We start from the raw sequence: 21199 nt of genomic DNA, 5'->3' as shown, positions 1-21199 counted from the left end.
TCTGTCTTGGAAATATGAACTGTGACTTTGTATCAAGTAATAATTACGTTACTTTTTATTAAAAACTTACTTCTTTTGGTGCTTAACCAATGCCCCGGGGGCACCGGTTAACATTCTCCAAAAAGAAATTGTAAGTCTATTTAGCAAATATTCAATTATGAAATATATTTAACACCTTGAAGCTTGATTTTATAGAGATTAAACATACTCCCTCCGTTTTAAAATGAGTGTCGTTTTAGGTGTTTACACACATATTAAGAAATATAATGATTAAAAGAAAGAGAATGATTATTTTACCAAATTATCCTTATTAACTATTGGTTAATTTTAAAAGTAATACTTTGGAATTAGTGTGCAGAGTGTTAATTGGGGGTACAATTGAAAAGAAAAAGTTATTATTACATTGGAAACTGAAAGTGACATTCATTTTGAAACAATTTTTTTTGGCTAAAGCGACACTCATTTTAAAACGGAGGGAGTATTTAACTCTTAAATTTAATATATAAATTTAAAAAAAAAATTCTTAGCCTCAAAAAATTTCTTTGTATTTGGCCCCCTGGTGAAAATTACTCTAGCTTCGCCGCTGGCCATGAACACACTCTCCTGCTGATTTTGGAGATTGTTGCCTCTTGGTTGGAAGTTTCTTCTTAGTTTGAAGAGAAAAGATCTAAGCTTAACACTCCCTTACGCAATTCCAAGTAATTCCAAGTAAGTTCATTCTCTTCCAAAAACCTCACATTCTCCTTGTTTATCATCTGACGGGCGTATGTGCAGGTACCACCCCTTTCCGTCTCACCGGCAATGGGGCTTTCGCCATGGATTCCGGAGAACACCTCGCGTCATCAATCTATGGTCAACGTGACGTGAGTATCATAGATCAACATTTATATCATTTGCATCACAATATTGCAAAATTTATTGTATGATTGATGTTATTTGTTTGTTGTTAATTTGGAATTACATTAATGTGATTTGCTTGACAATTAAGTGCTGATGTATCAAGTCGTGTTTGATAAATGGTTTAATTAAGTGCTTATGTATAAGTTATTTTTGTGACAAAATATACAATAAAATTGCTTTTATACAATCTATGAGCGATTTTCATAAGTTATCCTGATGAGTTTATGGAATAAGGTGAAAACAACTGATTGACATGTAATAAGTGGTTTCTACAAGTTCTCTAAAACAGTCTCACTAGTTTTTATGCAAGCAGGTAAGGTCAAATAAGTCAATCCTAATAGACCCTAAATATATATGTTTTTGCTTGTTTGTTTTGGTCTTGCTAGGAACTTACTATTGGTTCAAGTTATATTAAGGTTGGTGTGATAGCTGGTGTGAGTCTCAGGGTAGTCAGTGCGTTGGTCTTGGTCGGAGTTTGTTGTGCAGGAAAAGGAAGAGGTTGGCAAGACAAAGGCAGTCAAAGACATGGATTCTTTTAAGCGCTGCACCAGGGAGAGTTAAGGGATGGCAGGAAAGTGGCATTGAAGAGGAGTAAAAGTCTGATGTGTGTTCCTTTGGTATAGTTTTGTTTAAAGTTCTCGGTGCAAAGCCTGTCATAGATCTATCGCTTCCTAGGGAAATGGTGAAATTAGCAGAATGGAGATGAAATGTCAGAGAAAAGGATAGTTGGAACAAATCACAGATACAACACTAGCAGGGTAAAGCCTTTCATAAATCTATTGCTCCCTAGGGAAATGATAAATTAGGTATGGTGCCTGTTTGTTCCAGCGGTTACTTTGCCGCAGACGTGCGTTTCGGAAGAAGCCACGCCTTCTAGCTTTTATTTTTCAGCGGTGACATTGCCTCGTAACGCGAGAATGGCAAGTTAGCCGAGTTTCCAAACATACAAATAGGATTCTTCTTTTATCGTTTTTGTTGTTTGTCTTCAGATCAGTAGCTCTCTCCAACCTTTGTAGCACTAGCATTTCACATTGAAGGTGTGGTTGGTGTCTAACACATGTTTGCAAAAAAATCATTCAATATTTTAAAAATAATTAAACAAATTAAAATTTAACAGGAACTTATTTAATTAGGAAGGGGAAAATTTAGTTATTAGTTGAATTGAATTCGCACAAAGCTCAGAGGTATGTTTACATGTAAAGCCCCGTGTGTTTATAATGCAACTAGTACTAAACATTTAATCAAACGTTTGACATGCACTTCCTAATTTATGCCTCCACTTTTCTGTTATTTTTGTGGATGTGGGACGTTTAGTATGACATTTACTTTAGGCAAAATTACACAATTCGTCCCTTAACTTAATTTTAGGTAACACTTTAGTCCTTTATCTTTTTTTAGTCCCGATTTAGTCCTTTATGTTTTAAAATGACAATATCTTATCATTTTTAATGATATTTTTTCAATGAAATTTGAGTTTCTTGATTTGTATAATGAAGATTTGGGTTTGTTTATGAGTTTGATGAGTTTTTGATTTTTTTTTTTTTTTTTTTTGAGTTTTTGATTTTTTTTTTTTTTTGATAAAAAGGATAACATTGTTGACATTTTATAACATAAAGGACTAAATCGGGACAAAAAAAAGATAAAGGACTAAAGTGTTACCTAATTAAGTTAAGGGACGAATTGTGTATTTTTGCCTTTACTTTAACATGAAAGCACCAGTAAAGAACGAAGATGAAGATGAAGAAGGAAGAAGAACCAACAGTTGAGGTAGAATGCCTGCTATCTTCAGTTGATTTAAAATCGTTAAGATAACACATCTATATCATTTGCATCACAATATTGGCAAATTTAATGAATGATTGATGTGATTTGTTTGTTGTTCATTTAAAGGATTAATGTGCTTTGCTTGTCAATGGGAGAGTGAGGACTTTTCATCGGCTGAAGTTGTGTTTGGATAAATAGTTTAATTAAATGCTCGTAGCATAAGTGCTTATGTATAAGTTATTTCTATAACAAAAGATAAAACAAAGTTAAATTGTTTTTATATAAGTTATAAGCGATTTTCATAAGTTATCCTAAAGAGTTTATGGAAATAAGCTGAAAACAACTAATGAACATGTAATAAGTTGTTTCTATAAGCTCTTTTGAACAGTCACAAGCGCTTACGCAAGCATGTAAGATCAAATAAGTCAATCCGAATAGACCCTAAATATATATATTTTTGTTTGTTTGATTGTTTGTTTTGGTCTTGCAAAGAAGTTACTTCTGGTTCGAGTTCTAGTAAAGTTGTGTGATGGCTGGTGTGAGTGTCAGGGTAATGAGTGCATTGGTCTTGGCTGGAGTTGAGAAATGCTAGTTTTTACGAAATGCCAGCAACACGAAAGCGGAGAATGTGTTAAATACTCCTAATTACACCTACCCCTCCTAGTTACACCTACCCCTCCTTGTTTGGTACATTTAACGCTTTCTTGCCTTTTGTGTTCAAATCCTTTCGTAAAACATAACAATGCTCGCCGGAGTTTGTTGTGTACTGTGCAGGAAAAGGAAGTGGCTGGCAAGACAAAGGCAGTCAAAGCACGGATTCCATTATCCGTCAATGATACAATCACATACAATGGGAAGTAAATATTCCAATGGCACGACAATAAATGCTGCTTCAAACTTTGAGTATCATGTTCCTTTTGCATAAGTTCAAGATGGTACAAACAATTTGTTGAGAGTTGGATTATTGGGGTTGGGGGTTTTGCGAAAGTATACAAGGGAGAGTTAATGGATGGCAGGAAATTGGTAGTGAAGAGAGGGAATGCACGGTTGCACCAGGGTTTCGAACTGAAATTGAAATGTTATCTCAGTTCTGCCTGCGACATCTGGTGTCTTTGATTGGTTATTGTGATGAAAATAATGAAATGATCCTTATACATGAATACATGGTGAAGGGAACTCTCAGAGTCGTCTACACGGTCGGGACTCCCAAGCTTAAGTTGGAAGGAGAGACTTGAAATATGCATTGGATCTGCTAGAGGACATCATTACCTTCTTGCTAATGCGGTTATTCACCGTGACGTGAAGTCTGCAAAATATCTTACTTGTCGAAAACTTAATGGCTAAAGTTGCGGATTTCAGATTGTCAGAAACCGGTCCCAAGCTCAATCAAATGCATGTGAGCACAGGCGCAAGGGGAGTTTTGGGTGCCTCGATCCTTTGGTGTAGTTCTCTGTGCAAGGCCTGTCATAGATCCATTGCTTCCTAGGGAAATGGTGAACTTAGCAGAATGGGTGATGAAATATCAGAAAAAAAAGACAGTTGGAACGAGTCATTGATACAGCACTCGCAGGAAAATCAAGCCATATTCTCTTAGGAAGTCTGCAGAAACTGCTGAAAAATGCTTTGGTTGATTATGGTGTTGACAAGCCTTCAGTGGGAGATGTATTCTTGAATTTAGAGTATCCTCTTCAACTTCAAGAAGCATGTTCAAGGTGATCTCGAAGAAAACAGCACAAATATGATTGGCGAACTCTCTCAACAGGTCAACCATTTCTACCAGGATGCAAATGTTTCTTCGTCTGCTTCTAGTGTGGATGATCTTTCCGGTGTTTCTAAGAGGAGGGTATTATCACAGTTGGTGAAGTCTGAGGGTAGATGAGGTCCCCTTTTCTAAATTATGTATTGCAGTATTCTCACCGGACACACCTTCAATGTGAAGTGTCAGTGCTACGTAGGTAGCAGAGAGTTTCTCTGCAACCTATGTAGCACCGACACTTCACATTGAACCCGTGTCAGGTGTCCAATACATGACGGTGTCGGACATTCATGCAAAACTGACACGTGGTTACACTCGATTATTCCACATTCTCAAATGATTACCGTTGTTTGTGTCAATGTTTGTGCATGTGCTTCCATAGTCTCTCACAACATAGAAGACTGAAGAACTTCATAGATTTGAAAAGAAAGATGGAGTTATTGAAACATGCTTAATTGGTAATCAGAGATTTGCACTGGTCTATCTTAAAAATTGAATGCAAAAGTTGTGCAACTATTTAGATGTACCTTATCAATCAGAGAAATACCTGAATCTGAAAATTGGCTTAAGTTCTCATTGTTTTATATTTTTCTTTCATATTAAAGATTAAGGCCTGTTGTAATTTCATTTGTTATTATGTATTAAGTTATACTAAACTGACAGTGATTTCATGCTTAATCAAATAGGCATATGATAACATGCTTGATTCAAATTTTCAAAGAGAGAACAGGTTTGTGAATAATTTATTTTCATGTAAATCAAATTGGCATATGATAGCATGCCTGTTTCTGTGTGTGTTAGTGTCAAAGAGTACAAGTTTGTGAATAGTTTTTCATTCAAGTTAATCAAACAAACATGATGAAATGCTTATATATGGAAGAGTACAAGCTGATATATGCAGCCTGCAAGGCTGCAAGAGTGATAGAAAGTAACAACCACTAACTAATAATAGATGAAACTACTTTAACTAACAACTGTTTTTCCTGGAATGGGATCGTAATATATCCTATAATCCATATTTGAATTAAAATACATTTTCAAATCAAATCAACCAACATGATTCATCAACAAGTCCGGTGGTAAATTCATTCAACTATAAAATATGTATGCATTGTATGTTTGGTTCCACTTTTGATGAGACAAAATTGATTCTTGAGGTGTAAACTTGACACTGATATGTTTGGATGTTCTCTGGTAAAATTGATACAAGCAGTGTAAACTACAATTGATTTTTAGCCTTGAATTGATTGTTCAACCAATTTTTAGATGAATACATCCAAACATAAATCACTTACAAATAACTCATATTTAGCTAGAATCAATCCTACAAATTCATTCAAGTCAGCAAAGAACAAAACAGACACAAAATCATGATAAAACTTGTCATGGAACTTGAACATGTGATACATCATGCAGGTAATAAAGTAGCAGAAACTTCTATGGTTGCAACTGATAGAGAAATAATGTAACACCAGTAATATATGTTCTTAAAACACAAACTAATTGAAGGCTTAACTTATCTTTTCCCACTAGCCATCATCATCAAAACACAAGCATCAGAATAAATAAAAATAAAAAGTTGATGAGTGCTTGACAAATTCTCTTTTGGACTATTTTCCTTCTTAGTGCTCTAAATCTGGTGTCCATCCCTATCATGGAAAATACTACTAGTCTTTTCTTTTTGTGGAGTCAGTTGTGGTGATAAGAAACCCATTTTAGTCTTTTCTTTTAGACTATAAAAAATATACCATTTTCATCTAATCAGATTAGATACACCATTTTTAGCCGGCTTGTACAACAGAAACTCCAAAGCCTACTATAGTCTTATTAATAGCTTACAGTTACACATGTTAGATTAAATGAGTTAAATATTTCAATGTCAATGCAATAAATAAATCCATACAGTAGTATCTATTATCGCATCAACGTCGCATTCCACATATATAATAGAGTAACGTTCATTACACATACATACAAACCTTAAAAAATCATCTCTGTCCCTCTTAGACCAAGTCCCTTCTCAGAATTATAATGCATTCTAAGGCACATATAAAGTGCAGAGCTAGTTTTTATTCGAATCTCAGAAGTATTAAAGAAGCATGAGTGACACTATACTTGTGTTCATATGCCAATCGACCACAAAAACAAACAACCACGCAACATTAGAAATCATGACGAGCCACATGGACCTTATCGGATCGAGAAAGCAACCTATGATAGACTGACACAGCAGCATGAGTGATATACTTAGCCCTCCCTAGAATCTTACAATTACCCTTACTATTACAATATAATATATTGCTAGCACAAATCACACTCTTCTTTACACTGCTGAAATATTTTATGGTCTTCTCGGTAACACTCAATTTCTTCCTGGAGAATTTGTAGCTTCTAATATACACTTGCCTGCAGGAGAGGCTATCAACTTCAACTCCGGCGCGATAATTGTTTGAGTTGATAGTCTTCACAAATTCTACTTCTGATTCTGGCCACTTGTAGAGGTTCGTGAAGGTTGGTCGAATCGGAATACTTTTGTTATTGACACAATTGGATATGCAAACAGAGGCCATGGAATTTGTGAAGAACAAACTAAATAGTTAACTTGTGTATGAGAGGCAGGGAGAATATGAGAATAATGTGAGGCTTTTATATAGTCCAAATCTTAGTCATCAAAGAGATAATATAGTCTACTTGTGTGTATTAAATTAGTGCAATGGGATGGGACATAATCAGTTATTTAATTAAATCTGATGACATATAAAACTAAATATGGATATTCCATGCTAAGGTGTCCTTTAAAATGGATTATTAGCATTAAGGAGAGTCCAATCTATCTTACAGCATAGATATTAAGATAATGTTAGTTTAAGCAATGGAATTGATTTATCTCACGCAACACTTAGCATGAACTATACGCCTGACTAATAAAATCATGTAACATTTTGAATTTGCAAAACTCACGCTTTTCTCGTGCCAATTGTACACCATCTCACATACTCTTTCGATAAACTGCATTGCTCTTTTCATTGGAGCTTAAAACATCACTTTCATTGAAGAAAATAAAACTAGAAATAGTACATAGCATGGAGGCATTCCCTATCTAAATTCTACTCTACTCCTGGTAAATCATAAGTCTCACTGTTTCATGATGTCTTTGCAGAATAGCAGTCCCTAATGGCCACAAAACACAGGTTTTGGTTGATGCAGTCCACTACACTCGAGGAATCAAAGTGCAATAATCGCCATAAAAAAGTAAACTACCTAACACACAGCATACACATACCATAATTACTCCCAAATCTTCTCATTAAAACATCATCCCTAATCTTTTTCCCTCGCCTCTAAAGTGCGTAAACAACATCCATAGTAGTAACAGTCTTAAGCTTCTTGATTTATTCAAAATCAAGAAGAGCTGTCTTTTGAGTAACAGTGGAGGGTTTGGTGTTGCCAGCAAACTGGAAACCAGCGGGATTTTCCGTGGTGAAAGCTGAAAAAGCAACCGCTGTTCTGGCACCAGAGTTGACAAGGAAATGCACGCATCCTTTAGGAAACACAATAACATCTCCATTCTCCAGCTTTAATAGTTTTTTCAAACACTTCTTCATCTATCACCAACCCATCTGTAAGCTCAGCTGCCACCATGATCAAAAATTCCGTGGCAACATAATGTGTGTGCATAGAGTAGCTTCCCTTCGCTCCCACTTCTGCTCTAACCATAGAGATACCAATGCCGTTGAGAGCTGGAAATTTACTCATCACTGTCGGGGTAAGCTTGACATTGTTGAATGATTCAATGGTTTGCTTTCTTAGACTGAATGCCAGAAAAAGTGAAATCATTGACAATCAGGTTTTCAGTTGGTTTACATGCATAACCAGAAAGGGGTTCTGGGACTGTAACAGTGTTGGTTTACATGAATTGTAGTCTAGACACTAGTAACATAAAGTTGCATATCTTAATCTTCAAGAGGTGTCAAGAAAATAAATAGCAACACTGTTATTATCAGAAATTTACAATATCCTTCCATAAATGTTGCATGGTTAAATATCATTACAAATTGAATGTACGATAAGAAAGGTTTGCGAAGGTTGATCGAATAGGAATATTTTTGTTATTGACAAAATTGAATATGCTAACAGAGGCCGTGAAATTTATAGCTGAACAAATTTTCTGTGTAAGAGAGGCAGGCAGAATATGATGAGGATACTGAGGCTATGAACTATATGCAAGACTATATAATTATTTTTATTTCTAAAGAACCTAGTAGAAAAACTCACACGTTAAGTGCAACGAAGTGAAGTATTGCAAGTTCTATAAAATATACCTGCAGCATTTCTCCAAATTCCACTTTTCTCAACTTACAGAAAGAGTAGGATCAACACAAATTTCCTGTGTTTCACAAGCCAAGAGTACCACACTACTGCATTGGTCTTTAATGACCATACCCCAATAAGTAATACCATCGCAACATCCTGCATCCACAAAGACATAATTCCAAACAGACAGGGGTTTCTGGATCATGCTGCAGTAAATTGATCCAATGGGATAGTTTTCCAGCATTATTCAATATTAAATTCTTAAACGAAATCTCAAGTTTCTTCACCACCTACTTCAAGAAGACAACTTAACCCAGATTTCTAAATTCTCCAGATGGAAAAACATACGGGATACACATTACACGAGTACAGATTGAAGTACAAGAGCACCCAAAATCTAGTTGGTCATAACTCAATTTCACAACTGAAGATGTTTAAAGGCACCCACAATAACATCCTCATCAATCACATAGTATTTGTTATTCAAAATTATATTGCAGATTTCTTAGAAAAATTGGAAATATTGCATTGGTTGGACAGTGAAATTGTAATACACGAACAGTTTCAAATCAAAAACTAAAACCTAAAACATCAGGAGTTGACAGAGTTCAACACAACATTTCAATACTAAAGATTGGTTACAGTATAGATTCAATTCCATATATGACAAATTGAGGGTTTTCAGTAAGATTCTTCTAATCAAATACTCACAACAATTTGATAGGCGATATTAGGCTTGGAATATTAGATCAGTATAAGAAACCAGAGAAGCCGTTAACAACGACTTTGAAAATTTCAACATCTTAAAATTCAATTGCAGGCTTGGAATATTAGATCAGTATAAGAAACTAAATAGACCATAGACAAAATGATATTGAATGCAGCAACACTTGTTCATTAAAACTAGTAGTTACATAACAGATTCAAACCATGAAACAGTTAACTACCTATCACAAAAGATAATTACTCCTAAATTCTTACCCTAAAAAAACACCACCTAAATTCAACCACAAACCTTGCCAAAATTTCTTGACAGCAAGACTTTTCCCAACCCATAATCACTTATAATAATAAAAAAAACAACTACGAAACATTATAAAATCACAAACCCTAACCCCCAAATCCATAAAGAGTCCTTCCTTGTCTCTTCAAAGCATAAACAACATCCATAGCAGTAACAGTCTTTCTCCTAGCGTGCTCTGTGTAAGTAACCGCATCACGAATAACATTCTCCAAAAAGATCTTCAACACGCCACGTGTCTCTTCGTAGATCAAACCGCTGATACGCTTCACTCCTCCTCTTCGTGCCAAACGACGAATCGCAGGCTTCGTTATTCCTTGAATGTTATCACGAAGCACCTTACGATGTCGTTTTGCTCCTCCCTTTCCCAAACCCTTTCCACCTTTTCCACGTCCAGACATCTTGATTCGCAACAAAAATCTACAAGATAAACAAAATTATAATTAATAACTGAGAAAACTATAATTAGAAATTAGAAAATTAATTGGAATTGAGATGAAGAAATCAAGATTAAGAAATCGATATACCTAAGACTAAGAAGAATTGAGATGAAGAAATGTGTGAGAATGAGATGTGGTTACGGTATGGGTTTATATAGGTGATGAGATTTAAGGGGTGGTGTGTTTTTTGAAAGAAGAAAAAACACAAGGGTTATGAATGAGTCGATCCGTGTGATGGGGTTTCAGGTGTTTTTGACCGTTGATTTTATTTTTATCGACGGTTGAGAATGAATTAGAGATTTCACGGGGATCGATGACGTGGATTAGTGGTTCAATAGTGTTTTCGATTTCGCGTTTGAAAAGGAATTTGTGATTTTTAGTAGTTGTGGCGGTTTCCAATTTTCATAGCGCGAGTTTCATTTTTGTTTTTGTTTTGGATGACGTGGATTAAACAAAGTGGCATAAACCAAAGTTATCAAATTATCATATTATTAAATGTTGAATACGAGATGATTCATTGTGACTCAGATGACGAATTTCATGTTTTGAAATATAAAATTATGGCTTAAATATGTTTATAGTCCCTTTAAATAGGGCTCGGTTGAATTTTAGTTTATGTACTTACTAATCCTCCAAAGTTTCTCTGCAAATTTTAATAACTTGGTTCTAAACCCATTTAATTACTCATGTGGCATCTGATTAGTAACGTGGTGCTGACGTGGCAAAATCTGACTGGAAAAGAACATGGATGACTCAACAAATGTTACTAAAATGACCATTTTGTCCCTAATGAAACTAGACAAGTGTGAAATGAGCAATCTACCATCTCTTCTCCTTCCCTCTCCAAAACCCAGATCTCTCTTCATCATATATCTCTTCACAAACACGAAGAAGGAGAACTTCAACGGAGGGTGAGCTACCATGAATCAGAAGCCTTGTCACGACTTCAATCAGTTCCTGCTATAAGACCCGAAAATAACTCAAGCTTCTATGAACATTTCATTTTCACCGGCATCAAACCAACACCGTCAACAACTTTATGTTTATCTAATTATTTTTGGTTTTTAATCCTTTTAGACCTTATTGGTGTGTTCACTGGAGTTGGTAGTGAGAGGGAATTAGAAAGGAATGGTACTATGACAAAGCTAAATGTGATTGAATTTGAAGCAGGAGGGTAAATTTCTGTTTTTTTTATGGTGTTAGTTTTTTTAAAGTTATACAACATGTTGACTATTTTATGCTATTATTTTTTAAAAAGACACAAGATATAATGTACACTATTTAGAAGCTATGTTGATGACATTAACAACTTCATAGCAAGTGAAGACATCCAAAATGTTATTGTCATCATTCAGCTAGCTAAGGCCATGATCTTTCAAGGTTATAAACACACTTTAGTTTCAGTTATGCTTTAAATTTATGACATCTTAAGATGTCACTTGGTTTTTTATGTTTTTCTTCTTGTATATTAGACTAAAATTTATCATATGTGTTTCTTTTAGATAAGATACATGTGCAGAATTGTGTTAATTGTACTAAACTGATTTTCAATGCTACTTGCGTCGATGTTGTAAGCATGAGGAACATGTATATATAATTTTAATTTCCTATTATTTATAATATTAATATTTTGTTTGTTGTCTAAAATCCCTAAATATTTTTGGATAAAAACTATTATATGTTTTTTTAGGCTTTATGAAATTGTGGTGGACACTCATTTCCCAAATGCTTTAACACAACTCCAACCTTAAACAATGGTTGATCCTAAGGAAAAATTTTTCTCCGGAACACCTAAAACCACAAATGCAAGTGTTGAAGGATGCCTCTATTGTGAGTATTATTGTCTTTGGATGTTACTTAGCTATTTTTTTGGAGATTGCATGAACACTTATTTTTATTTTTATTTTATAATTACTTGTTTGTTGTGCCGGAAACTATTAAGAGGATTGTGAATATGGAAAACTTTTGGTACACAGCTTGCGTGTGCTCTAAAGCTGTGATACCAGATACTCGCATGTTCTTTTGCGAGAAATGTGACAAACATGTCAAGAAGGTTTTCTCTAGGTAATATGCTACAATTAACATTATTTTTTAACAAAATTTGGAATTCAACATTATCTGTTTTGACAAAATATCTAACTTATATGTTAATAACTATGACAGATATTGCTTGAGGGTTAGAACTATTGACCACACTGACTGTGCTACTTTGGTCATTTTTGACTAATATGTCAATGCACTTTCAACAAGAGTTTCGCTGATATGCTTGTTGGACATGGAATGATATCATTTATGGTTAAATGCAGTTTACATTTAAGTTTACATGATTAGCAACACAAAAGTTTACGAGAAACATTTTTTACTATTAACATTCAAACTCAATAAAAATTATTTTGGAAGAAAAATCTTTAAAAAGATGAGGTGTTTAAAAGAGGAGACTTGAATATTTAACGGTTATTCCACTTTTGTAGGTTCAAACTTATAACAAATTTAACCAAATATAATATTTTTTTACGGAGGCCACTTATAATACATAGATTTCAAAGTTGTCATATTATTTTTCTTTTTCAAATACATGTTTTCTTGATGCATTTTAATTGGTTCATAAATCATAGATTTCAATTGATTCCCACGATTTACATGTTTTAAAATTTCAGTTCGGTGTAACACAACCTTACAAAATTGGTTTATAAGATTAAAGAAAAACTTATCGTGTAATCACTTTAAGTCATACATGTACATTACCTATATCATTCAATATCAAACTCTCAACATGTCATTCACGTCTATATGATTGAATATCTAAATGACTAGAGTTATGTTATCGCACATGACTCGGTAGTTTTTTATAAACTCTGACTTCATTTAATCTATTGTATAAATTAAAGTAGAAAACTACTCTAATTTCTTTATTTCGTTCATAATCCACTTCATCACATATAATTTATATTTTTTACTGTTCGCAATTTAGACGAATTAGTGTTATAAAAAAAGTAATTTATCTACTATATAAATTAAAGTAAGGTTTCTCTAATTACAACAATTTACATGTGGTATTCTCCTGTACATTCAACTTCTATCCAATTATTTGTTCATTTATTTTCTACAGCTATTCCACTTTTGTAGGTTAAACTTATAACAAATCAAAGCAAATATAATTTTCTTTATTTTTGATGGAGACCACTTATAATGCATAGATTTCAAAGTTGTCATTTTCTTTTTCTTTTTCAAATAAACGTTTTCTTGACACATTTTAATTGGTTCAGAGATCATAGATTTCAGTTGATTCCCACAATTTACATATTTTAACATTTCAGTTTGGTGTAACACAATCCTACAAAATTGATTTTTAAAATGAAAGATAAATCTATCATGTAATCACATTTTCATGTTGAAAAAGGGTGGTTCCATTAGTAACTTCTGGTTTATCCAAGACAAAATTGACTTTCAGTTGGACGTAACACTCGTCGTTACTGGAGATGGATTATGCTCAATCATTGATCCAATCAGATCATCGACTAGTATGTTTTTCCCGTTGCTTATGAGTTGGGAGCACTAAAGTGTTGTTGAGAGTGTGTTGATCCTCTTGAAAATGTATAACAACCTTTTAATTCTCATGACTAAGCGGGGAGCTGATCAACTCTTCGCAGAAGTCAAAGTTACTATGGCTAGGGCTTAAAAGGTGGTTTTGTTTTTGAAACAACCATTCCACGTTAAAACAAATACCACTAGAATCTCAGGAAAAAAGATCTCGATAAAGGAGAATTTGGCAGCTTTTAGGGATATCATTGAAGAAAAATACGATCACTTTTCAGAGAAACTATTTGATATGATGGGTGATATAAAAGAGGTGGAAAAGAAGTTCCATGATATATAAGATCATTGGTTAGTCATCACCCAAGTGCTCCAAAATAAATAAATTCACTACTATTATTGATTTCAAACAAAATACGGCAAACTCTCGTTGAGTCGTTTGTTTTTTCATCGCCTAATATTTCAAATGTTATAGTGTACATTATCTATATCATCCAATATCGAACTCTCAACACATTATTCTCGTTTCTTGGATTGAATATCTAAATGACTGGAGTTATGTGATAGCATGTCACTCAATGTATAACTATTGGATAAAAGTAACATGGTTGCTTTTTTGACATTCAATAGTTCCTAGAAACACATGTAAAAGACTAATAAACTAAGCAGTAGTTGACTGCTGCCGGTTTTCTAGTTATAAGCCAGCGGTAGTTAACTACTGTTGGGGTATTTTAGTATATTACTAGTGTTTTTAGAAAGATTTTGATGTTAAAAAAGCAATTGTCTAAAAGTAAAAGTAATAAGAAACGAAACATACATTCAACAACAACCCATATTTATGTGCTGCCATTAAATGATCATCTGGTAATTGAACTCTTTTTTCAAATGCCTTGGTGTCTTTTGGATCATTTAGTGGCAATCCCACTATTAAGGCCTTAACATCATATTTCTCAACCTTTGAGCGAAGAATGTTCGAAATTGTGTCTATATCTACAGGCTTGTTAGACTCTGTGATGCGGTAGATCGGCCTAGAAAAAAAAACATACATGGGCTATAAAAAAAACAAGGGTGTTATTCAAATAAGCGGCAATATTTACCTAATAGGTTTTTCAAAATCGTCGTCGTGGGCATTTGAGATAGCCAAACCAACAATGCGATCTCCTACATCCATTGCAAGGAAAGTAGCTCGAACCCCGCTCAAGTTTTGTCTTATGTGTTGAGTGACCTCCGGCTTGGTAAGCAAGTGCCTCATCCTTAAATCCACAAAAACTAAAAAAAAAAATTAAAATTTAAATATATAGTTTTTTCTGGAGGCCACTTATAATACATAGATTTCAAAGTTGTCATATTATATTTTTTTTGATGCATTTTAATTGGTTCATAAATCATAGATTTCAATTGATTCCCACGATTTACATGTTTTAAAATTTCAGTTCGGTGTAACACAACCTTACAAAATTGGTTTATAAGATTAAAGATAAATTTATCGTGTAATCACTTTAGGTCATACGTCTACATTACCTATATCATTCAATATCAAACTCTCAACATGTCATTCTTGTCTATATGATTGAATATCTAAATGACTAGAGTTATGTGATCGCACATGACTCAGTAGTTTTTTATAAACTCTGACTTCATTTAATCTATTGTATAAATTAAAGTAGAAAACTACTCTAATTTCTTTAATTCGTTCATAATCCTCTTCATCACATATAATTTATATTTTTTAATGTTCGCAATTTAGACGAATTAGTGTTATAAAAAAAGTAATTTATCTACTATATAAATTAAAGTAAGGTTTCTCTAATTACAACAATTTACATGTGGTATTCTCTTGTACATTCAACTTCTATCCAATTATTTGTTCATTTATTCTCGTTTCTTGGATTGAATATCTAAATGACTGGAGTTATGTGATAGCATGCCACTCAATAGATTTTTTTTTATAAACTACCTTTTATTCTCGTTTCTTGGATTATATATATATATATATATATATATATATATATATATATATATTAAAGTAAGGTTTTTTTAATTACAACAATATACATGTTGTGTTCTCTTGTACATTTAACTTCCCTCTAATTGTTTGTTCCTTAGTTTTTTACAATTATTCCACTTTTATAGGTTCAACTTATAACAAATCCAACCAAATATTATTTTCTTTATTTTTAACAAAGGCCACTTATAATACATAGATTTCAAAATTATCATTTTAATTTCCTTCTTCAAATACACATTTTCTTTACACATCTTAATTGCTACAATTTATATGTTTTAAAATTTCAATTTGGTGTAACACAACCCTATAAAATTGGTTTATATATGTTAAATGTTCAACCCACGATTGTAAGTCTTAATTTTCCGGAAAATATTATATTATAATTTCAACATTAACATTGATATCTTATGTTATTATTTCATATATATAAATCAATATTCACATTTGAATAGAAGGCAAGCGGACAACAAGCTGCAAATAGTGATTTATAAATTTGATAAGTTCTAAATAAGCTCATGTTATTGTTTATACACAGTCAATTAGATGTCTTGTTTCTCCAAATTTCACTGTTGTAGAGATTTAATGAAGTTAATTTGCATCGTCACAATAAAGTTTAAAAGTGATGCTTGTTGTTGTGGTCATAAATGTTGAGTGTTACATGTGATTGTTATTGAGAGATTTGATCGACGCATGACATATAATAGTTAAAATCGTACATCAAAATTGACTATAATGGTTAGTTGAACTATGATCGAGTGTTATATGATCGTATATACAAGTGTATGAGTATATGCGTGTAAGACTATACTCGAATGATATATGTTTGTGTGTGTATATGTGAGTCTCTTATATCAAACGGTTGGAGTTGTCTAGATATAGTTGAGGGAAAACAACATATAAATTCGCAAGTGTCAAAATGCCAAGTTCAAAGTGGTATGGTCAATGCTTGGAGTTATCCTACGTGAATAAGGCAAAATTAAGTTAATTAAACTTACTTAAAAGTATTATGTTCCAATAAAGGTCTGACATCAAAGAATTTGGTTCCTTAATAGCATTATTCACTACACATCATCTTCCTAACTATAATCCTTCATAGTAGAATTTCCATTGCCGATATATTTCTTAATCATATTTTATATCAAATGCGTTCTAGTAAACCATTCTCAAAATTTTATATGCTAACATGCCAAGCAAGGAAATAACACATCATGAACATGACATGAGAAAAGAGTTACTATCATTTTCTTACTATAATTAAAATTCAGAAATTTAGAACTTCTTTTCAAAACCCATTTTTTACACAAAATTAACAACATGATTTTATCATGTCAAACATCATCGAAGATTAACTAGCAAAAACTAAGGATGAGTTAACATATATCAAAACAAAACTTAAACTTCTCTTTGAGTTTAAGATGAGTTATCTCCAACAGACTGTTGATGTCGATCGATAAGAAGTGAGTAGTGTGTTTATTATTAAAATTAATTTTTTCTAACAAAAATTTAAATTACAGTTTTTTCTGCCAAAAAAGTTAAACGTGTGTACCGACTTCTAATTAATCATGAACATGATCATTATTAGTATACTGGTATCAAATAATTTTTATAGTATGACATTCTACTTCATGATAATGAGAATTGTTCAAAAAATTTAAATTGTGAAACTTTCTAATATCATAGACATATAAGTCAACTTTCAAACCCAATTTTTTTTAACCAAATAAACACAATAACTGTCTGAAATAAACACACAAACAAGCTGACACAAGCAAGCATATAAAACACATTACAATCACAAAAGTTAAGTCTAGAAAAATTCCAACAAGCTGACATCAAACACACAAACCTAATCACTATCACTGTCTAAAATAATCCGAACATAGATATTGTTGGAGTACTTTCAATGATGAAAAACAACCTATCACCAATTTTGACATTCCTCTCCTGAAGGAACTTGCACCAACCACTAACTAGATATCTCTTACATGGAATCTTCCTCTTTGGAACCAACACTTTTCTTAACATTCCAGCCACTTTAGAGGCGATCGACAATATTTAAAGACATGGAGTAAGATGATTCGGAATAATCCCGTCAATAACGAAGGAGATCATCATCATGACACTCAGGAATTGGATTCTCCTCTACTTTTACCTGGTCGAGACTTAGAAATTTTAACTTGATTTGTTTTGGAGAGCCTTACAACCCAGGTAAGTGGTTCTTATGAGCTAATCTTTTTTCACATACTGAGTTGTATACGTTCTTGTACGAAAATTCGTTGTTCTTAAAAGACTTGATGTAGTAAATCAACGTTCAGTGAAATATGAACCACTAACCCAAGAATCCGTCTTCTCGTAATAAATGCGACATTTTTTCCGTTTTTTCAAGGCTTTTGGTGCCATTTGTTTGTCAGTGACAGAGAGAAGGTTACTGACATTACCTGCCTCTTGGGCTCCACCAAGGAACCCTCCTGAATTACAACAATCACCAATAAACAAAAAACAAATTTCATCTGATTTAATACAACCAATTTAATACAACCAATTTGTCTTGGGTTAGTTGGTTAACAACATTTATGATTTCAATATTGGACTCTTGAAAATCAAAGTGGTCAACCAATAATTCACGAAAATGCATTGCTGATACGAAGGGGCCACTGATGGGTGGGACCTTATCATCGCGCGTCATCTCGTATTGAAACGAAAACATTAATCCGTGCTTGGCCATATGATGTCGGTGAATGTGGTACAACTGAAATTTTACAAGTAGAGTTACTGAAATACTATGGGACGTTCCTTTTGTTTTGGGAAGGTGATTGATCTTGTTACTGAAATTTTACAAGTCGACGGATGAAGAAGAATTTTGTTTTGGGTTACAAACCCATTGAGAAACAAGAATTTGAAAGAGAAGAACTAAGATGTACTGTTTTTTTTTTGTGCTGGGCAACCTTCATGAATTCATCCACTTTCAAACCCAATTGGTTTTACACAAAAAGTAGTTTTCTATCTAAAGTTATGACCAAATATCACATGTATATGCATACAATTTCAATTTGACACTAATAAAACTCGACTCAAACCTTATAACCCCAACAAGAACAATTGAAATGTCCAAAATATACTAACTTTATAAACATGTTCTTATTGAGATTGTAAGGTTTGAATTAAGTTTTATTGTTATCATATTGAAATTGTATGGCTATACGTATGATATTTTGTATGTCTGTGTAAAATTTATAAAGGTGAGGGAGAAGAAGTTGATCTTCCCTTGTGTTTGTGTTTTGAACTCGTAAACAAGTAAGAGAGGAAGTTGTAGTTAGATTAAGTTGCTTTGGAAGTGAAACTGATTGGGTTGGATGGTTATAAATTAGTTTAATGCGTGTGTAATCGATTAATAGTTGTTAATTCGGGTTTAACAGGTGGATCATTGAATTTACTAAAGTTTATTGTTAATTGCATATGTTAATTAATTGCAATTGATATGACTGATGCAATGAAAATTATTATATTGAGTAGTAAAAATCTGACAATATGTGAAGTAAAGCCTTGAATGTAAGTAAACAAAAAAAAGTTTGGTGTAAATCATCAGTATCCTTCCCACGTAACTGCATAACCAAACGGGCGACAAGACACCACTTCACAACAATTAATACAAAGTTGGTAGGTTTTAACCAGATCAATAATTAAGTCTTCATGCTTATAATGGATAAATCCAAGACGTTCTTGAAGAATTAATATTGTGTCTGTAAAGGGCGTAAACTTTGGACGAGGAAGGGTAAGGGTTAGAGGATACAAAGTTGGAGGATGAATGTTTGATTTCCGATAGAAACTGAGGTAACTGCAAACCAAGGAGTGTACTCTTGGGGAATCAAATTTTTCAAGTGTCTGGATAACAGAATCCATAGTCGAACGAATGTTGAAGAAAATAAGTATAAAGTGCAAGCGAGTGAACCATTAAAGTAAGTTTGAAAGATCAAAGGAAGGGTATGAGTTAAAGGATACAAAGTGTAAGCGGTTGAATGTTGAAGAAAGTTTAAAAGATTGTTTGAAAGAACATTACAGAAGTGTAAGCGGAGTGAACATTAAAGTACAAAGTGTAAGCGAATGAATGTTTTACAATCAAACAAATTTCAACTAAGTGCATGTTTGCTTCCATTTAAAGGGATCATAATTGATTTTTGGAGGTGTAAAATTGATTCTGACATGTTTGATTGCTATCGAATATAATTGATTATACCTTCAAAATTGATTATAATTGAAGATATGATTTCTATTTTTTTATTCTAAAATTGTTTTTCTCACACAAACTTATAGTCCAATTCACTTTTACATGAATGCATTCAAATATAAACCACTTTTATCAGGTTTGGCAGACCGGTTCATACATGTTAACCCATTTTGACAGTTCTATGGTTACGACTCTCTACATTGGAAATATATCCTTGACTTTAATTCACTTCTGATGGTTGCATCAAATTCACACAATTAATCTTTGCAAGTTTCTAATGTAATTACTTATGTGGACACTTCAGGATCAAGCTTTGGAAAACGATGTTAAGATTTTAGTGAAAGAGTCATGCTAACATGTGTCATAAGAAAAATTAATTAAGAAAAAAAAAGAAATTTTAACGTTTTGAGAAATAAATTAATCTTTTTTCATGAAAGGTACATGTTAAGGATTTCACAAATAACAAATATTTATTAAGAAAAATCAGTTTTTAACTTTTTGAAAAGTAATTTGCCACAAATCTCAGTTCATAATTTCTACCATGGTATCCTAACATTTTCCTCAGGGAAAAAAGAAGTCGATTTAATGATAGTTTGATGCCAAAATAGGGCTTGAGGGATTAAAGTTTTGGAGATTGGGCCGGAGATTTTATTCGAAAGATTAAATTGCGAAAAGAATACCCTCTTTATCCCATGTAACAAAAATTACGGGTATTAATAAAAATTGTCTGAGTAACAAATTTGTATCAAATATTTATAATTATTATTGAATTATCCTGAGACAGACAAAAATAACTATTCAAACAAAGAAAAGCTATGATTCATTGGATTGCCATGAGGAATTAAATTACCACTGAAAATTTGATTATCTGTTGTTATTACTTGCTAAGCCTTTCAAAGTAAATGAAACAAGGAGCATGATGTTGGATTGACGAGAAAAGGTTAACATCATGATACTGGACATTTTACACTCATGTTTTCAGATCCGTTAACAAGCGCAAATACTAATTCAATCGAAAAAATTGCAAAGCAAATTTTGTAATCCAAACCCACCTTTTCGAACTCTAATTTATATATCATCTATTCATGAACACAAATCCTCATGTCTTCAAACTCGTTGGCCCTGTCACCATCACTATATATCTCAACCCAGAGAGGGAGGAGAAAGAAGAAGGTTCTTTCTCAACCGTCACAGGCTTACATCACTGGACCTCACACCCCCCATTTGACCCGAATAT

The 21199-nt window shown here is 33.1% G+C and overlaps 2 protein-coding genes and 2 pseudogenes across 4 annotated transcripts; 1 reads left to right on the top strand and 3 right to left on the bottom strand.

Annotated features, from left to right (window-relative positions):
• Positions 1-5076, top strand: LOC146950895 (receptor-like protein kinase HERK 1 pseudogene; annotated as a pseudogene). The gene is made up of 3 exons (XR_015027731.1): positions 1-708; positions 775-1658; positions 3439-5076. The product of XR_015027731.1 is annotated as a receptor-like protein kinase HERK 1 pseudogene (transcript).
• Positions 2541-6990, bottom strand: LOC146950894 (uncharacterized). Its single transcript, XM_085746845.1, has one exon. The coding sequence runs from the start codon at positions 6988-6990 to the stop codon at positions 6583-6585; it is 408 nt and encodes a 135-aa protein (XP_085602971.1). The 3' UTR covers positions 2541-6582.
• Positions 2541-9459, bottom strand: LOC146950893 (auxin-binding protein ABP19b-like; annotated as a pseudogene). Its single transcript, XR_015027732.1, has 2 exons — positions 8033-9459; positions 2541-7989 (listed from the first exon to the last, which is right to left on the bottom strand). The product of XR_015027732.1 is annotated as an auxin-binding protein ABP19b-like (transcript).
• A 146-nt stretch (positions 9460-9605) lies between these two features.
• LOC146950892 (Histone superfamily protein) lies at positions 9606-10317 on the bottom strand. The gene is made up of 2 exons (XM_085746846.1): positions 10283-10317; positions 9606-10175 (listed from the first exon to the last, which is right to left on the bottom strand). The coding sequence occupies exon 2, from the start codon at positions 10154-10156 to the stop codon at positions 9845-9847; it is 312 nt and encodes a 103-aa protein (XP_085602972.1). The 5' UTR covers positions 10157-10175; positions 10283-10317; the 3' UTR covers positions 9606-9844.
• Between the last annotated feature and the right edge of the window lie 10882 nt (positions 10318-21199).

This window comes from Medicago sativa, chromosome 2 (genome assembly GCF_051527215.1).
Source record: "Medicago sativa cultivar Bolivia chromosome 2, Bolivia_mono, whole genome shotgun sequence".
Taxonomy (NCBI): domain Eukaryota; kingdom Viridiplantae; phylum Streptophyta; class Magnoliopsida; order Fabales; family Fabaceae; genus Medicago; species Medicago sativa.
Note: the sequence above shows the minus strand (reverse complement) of the source record. Positions and strands in the feature narration are given on the sequence as shown.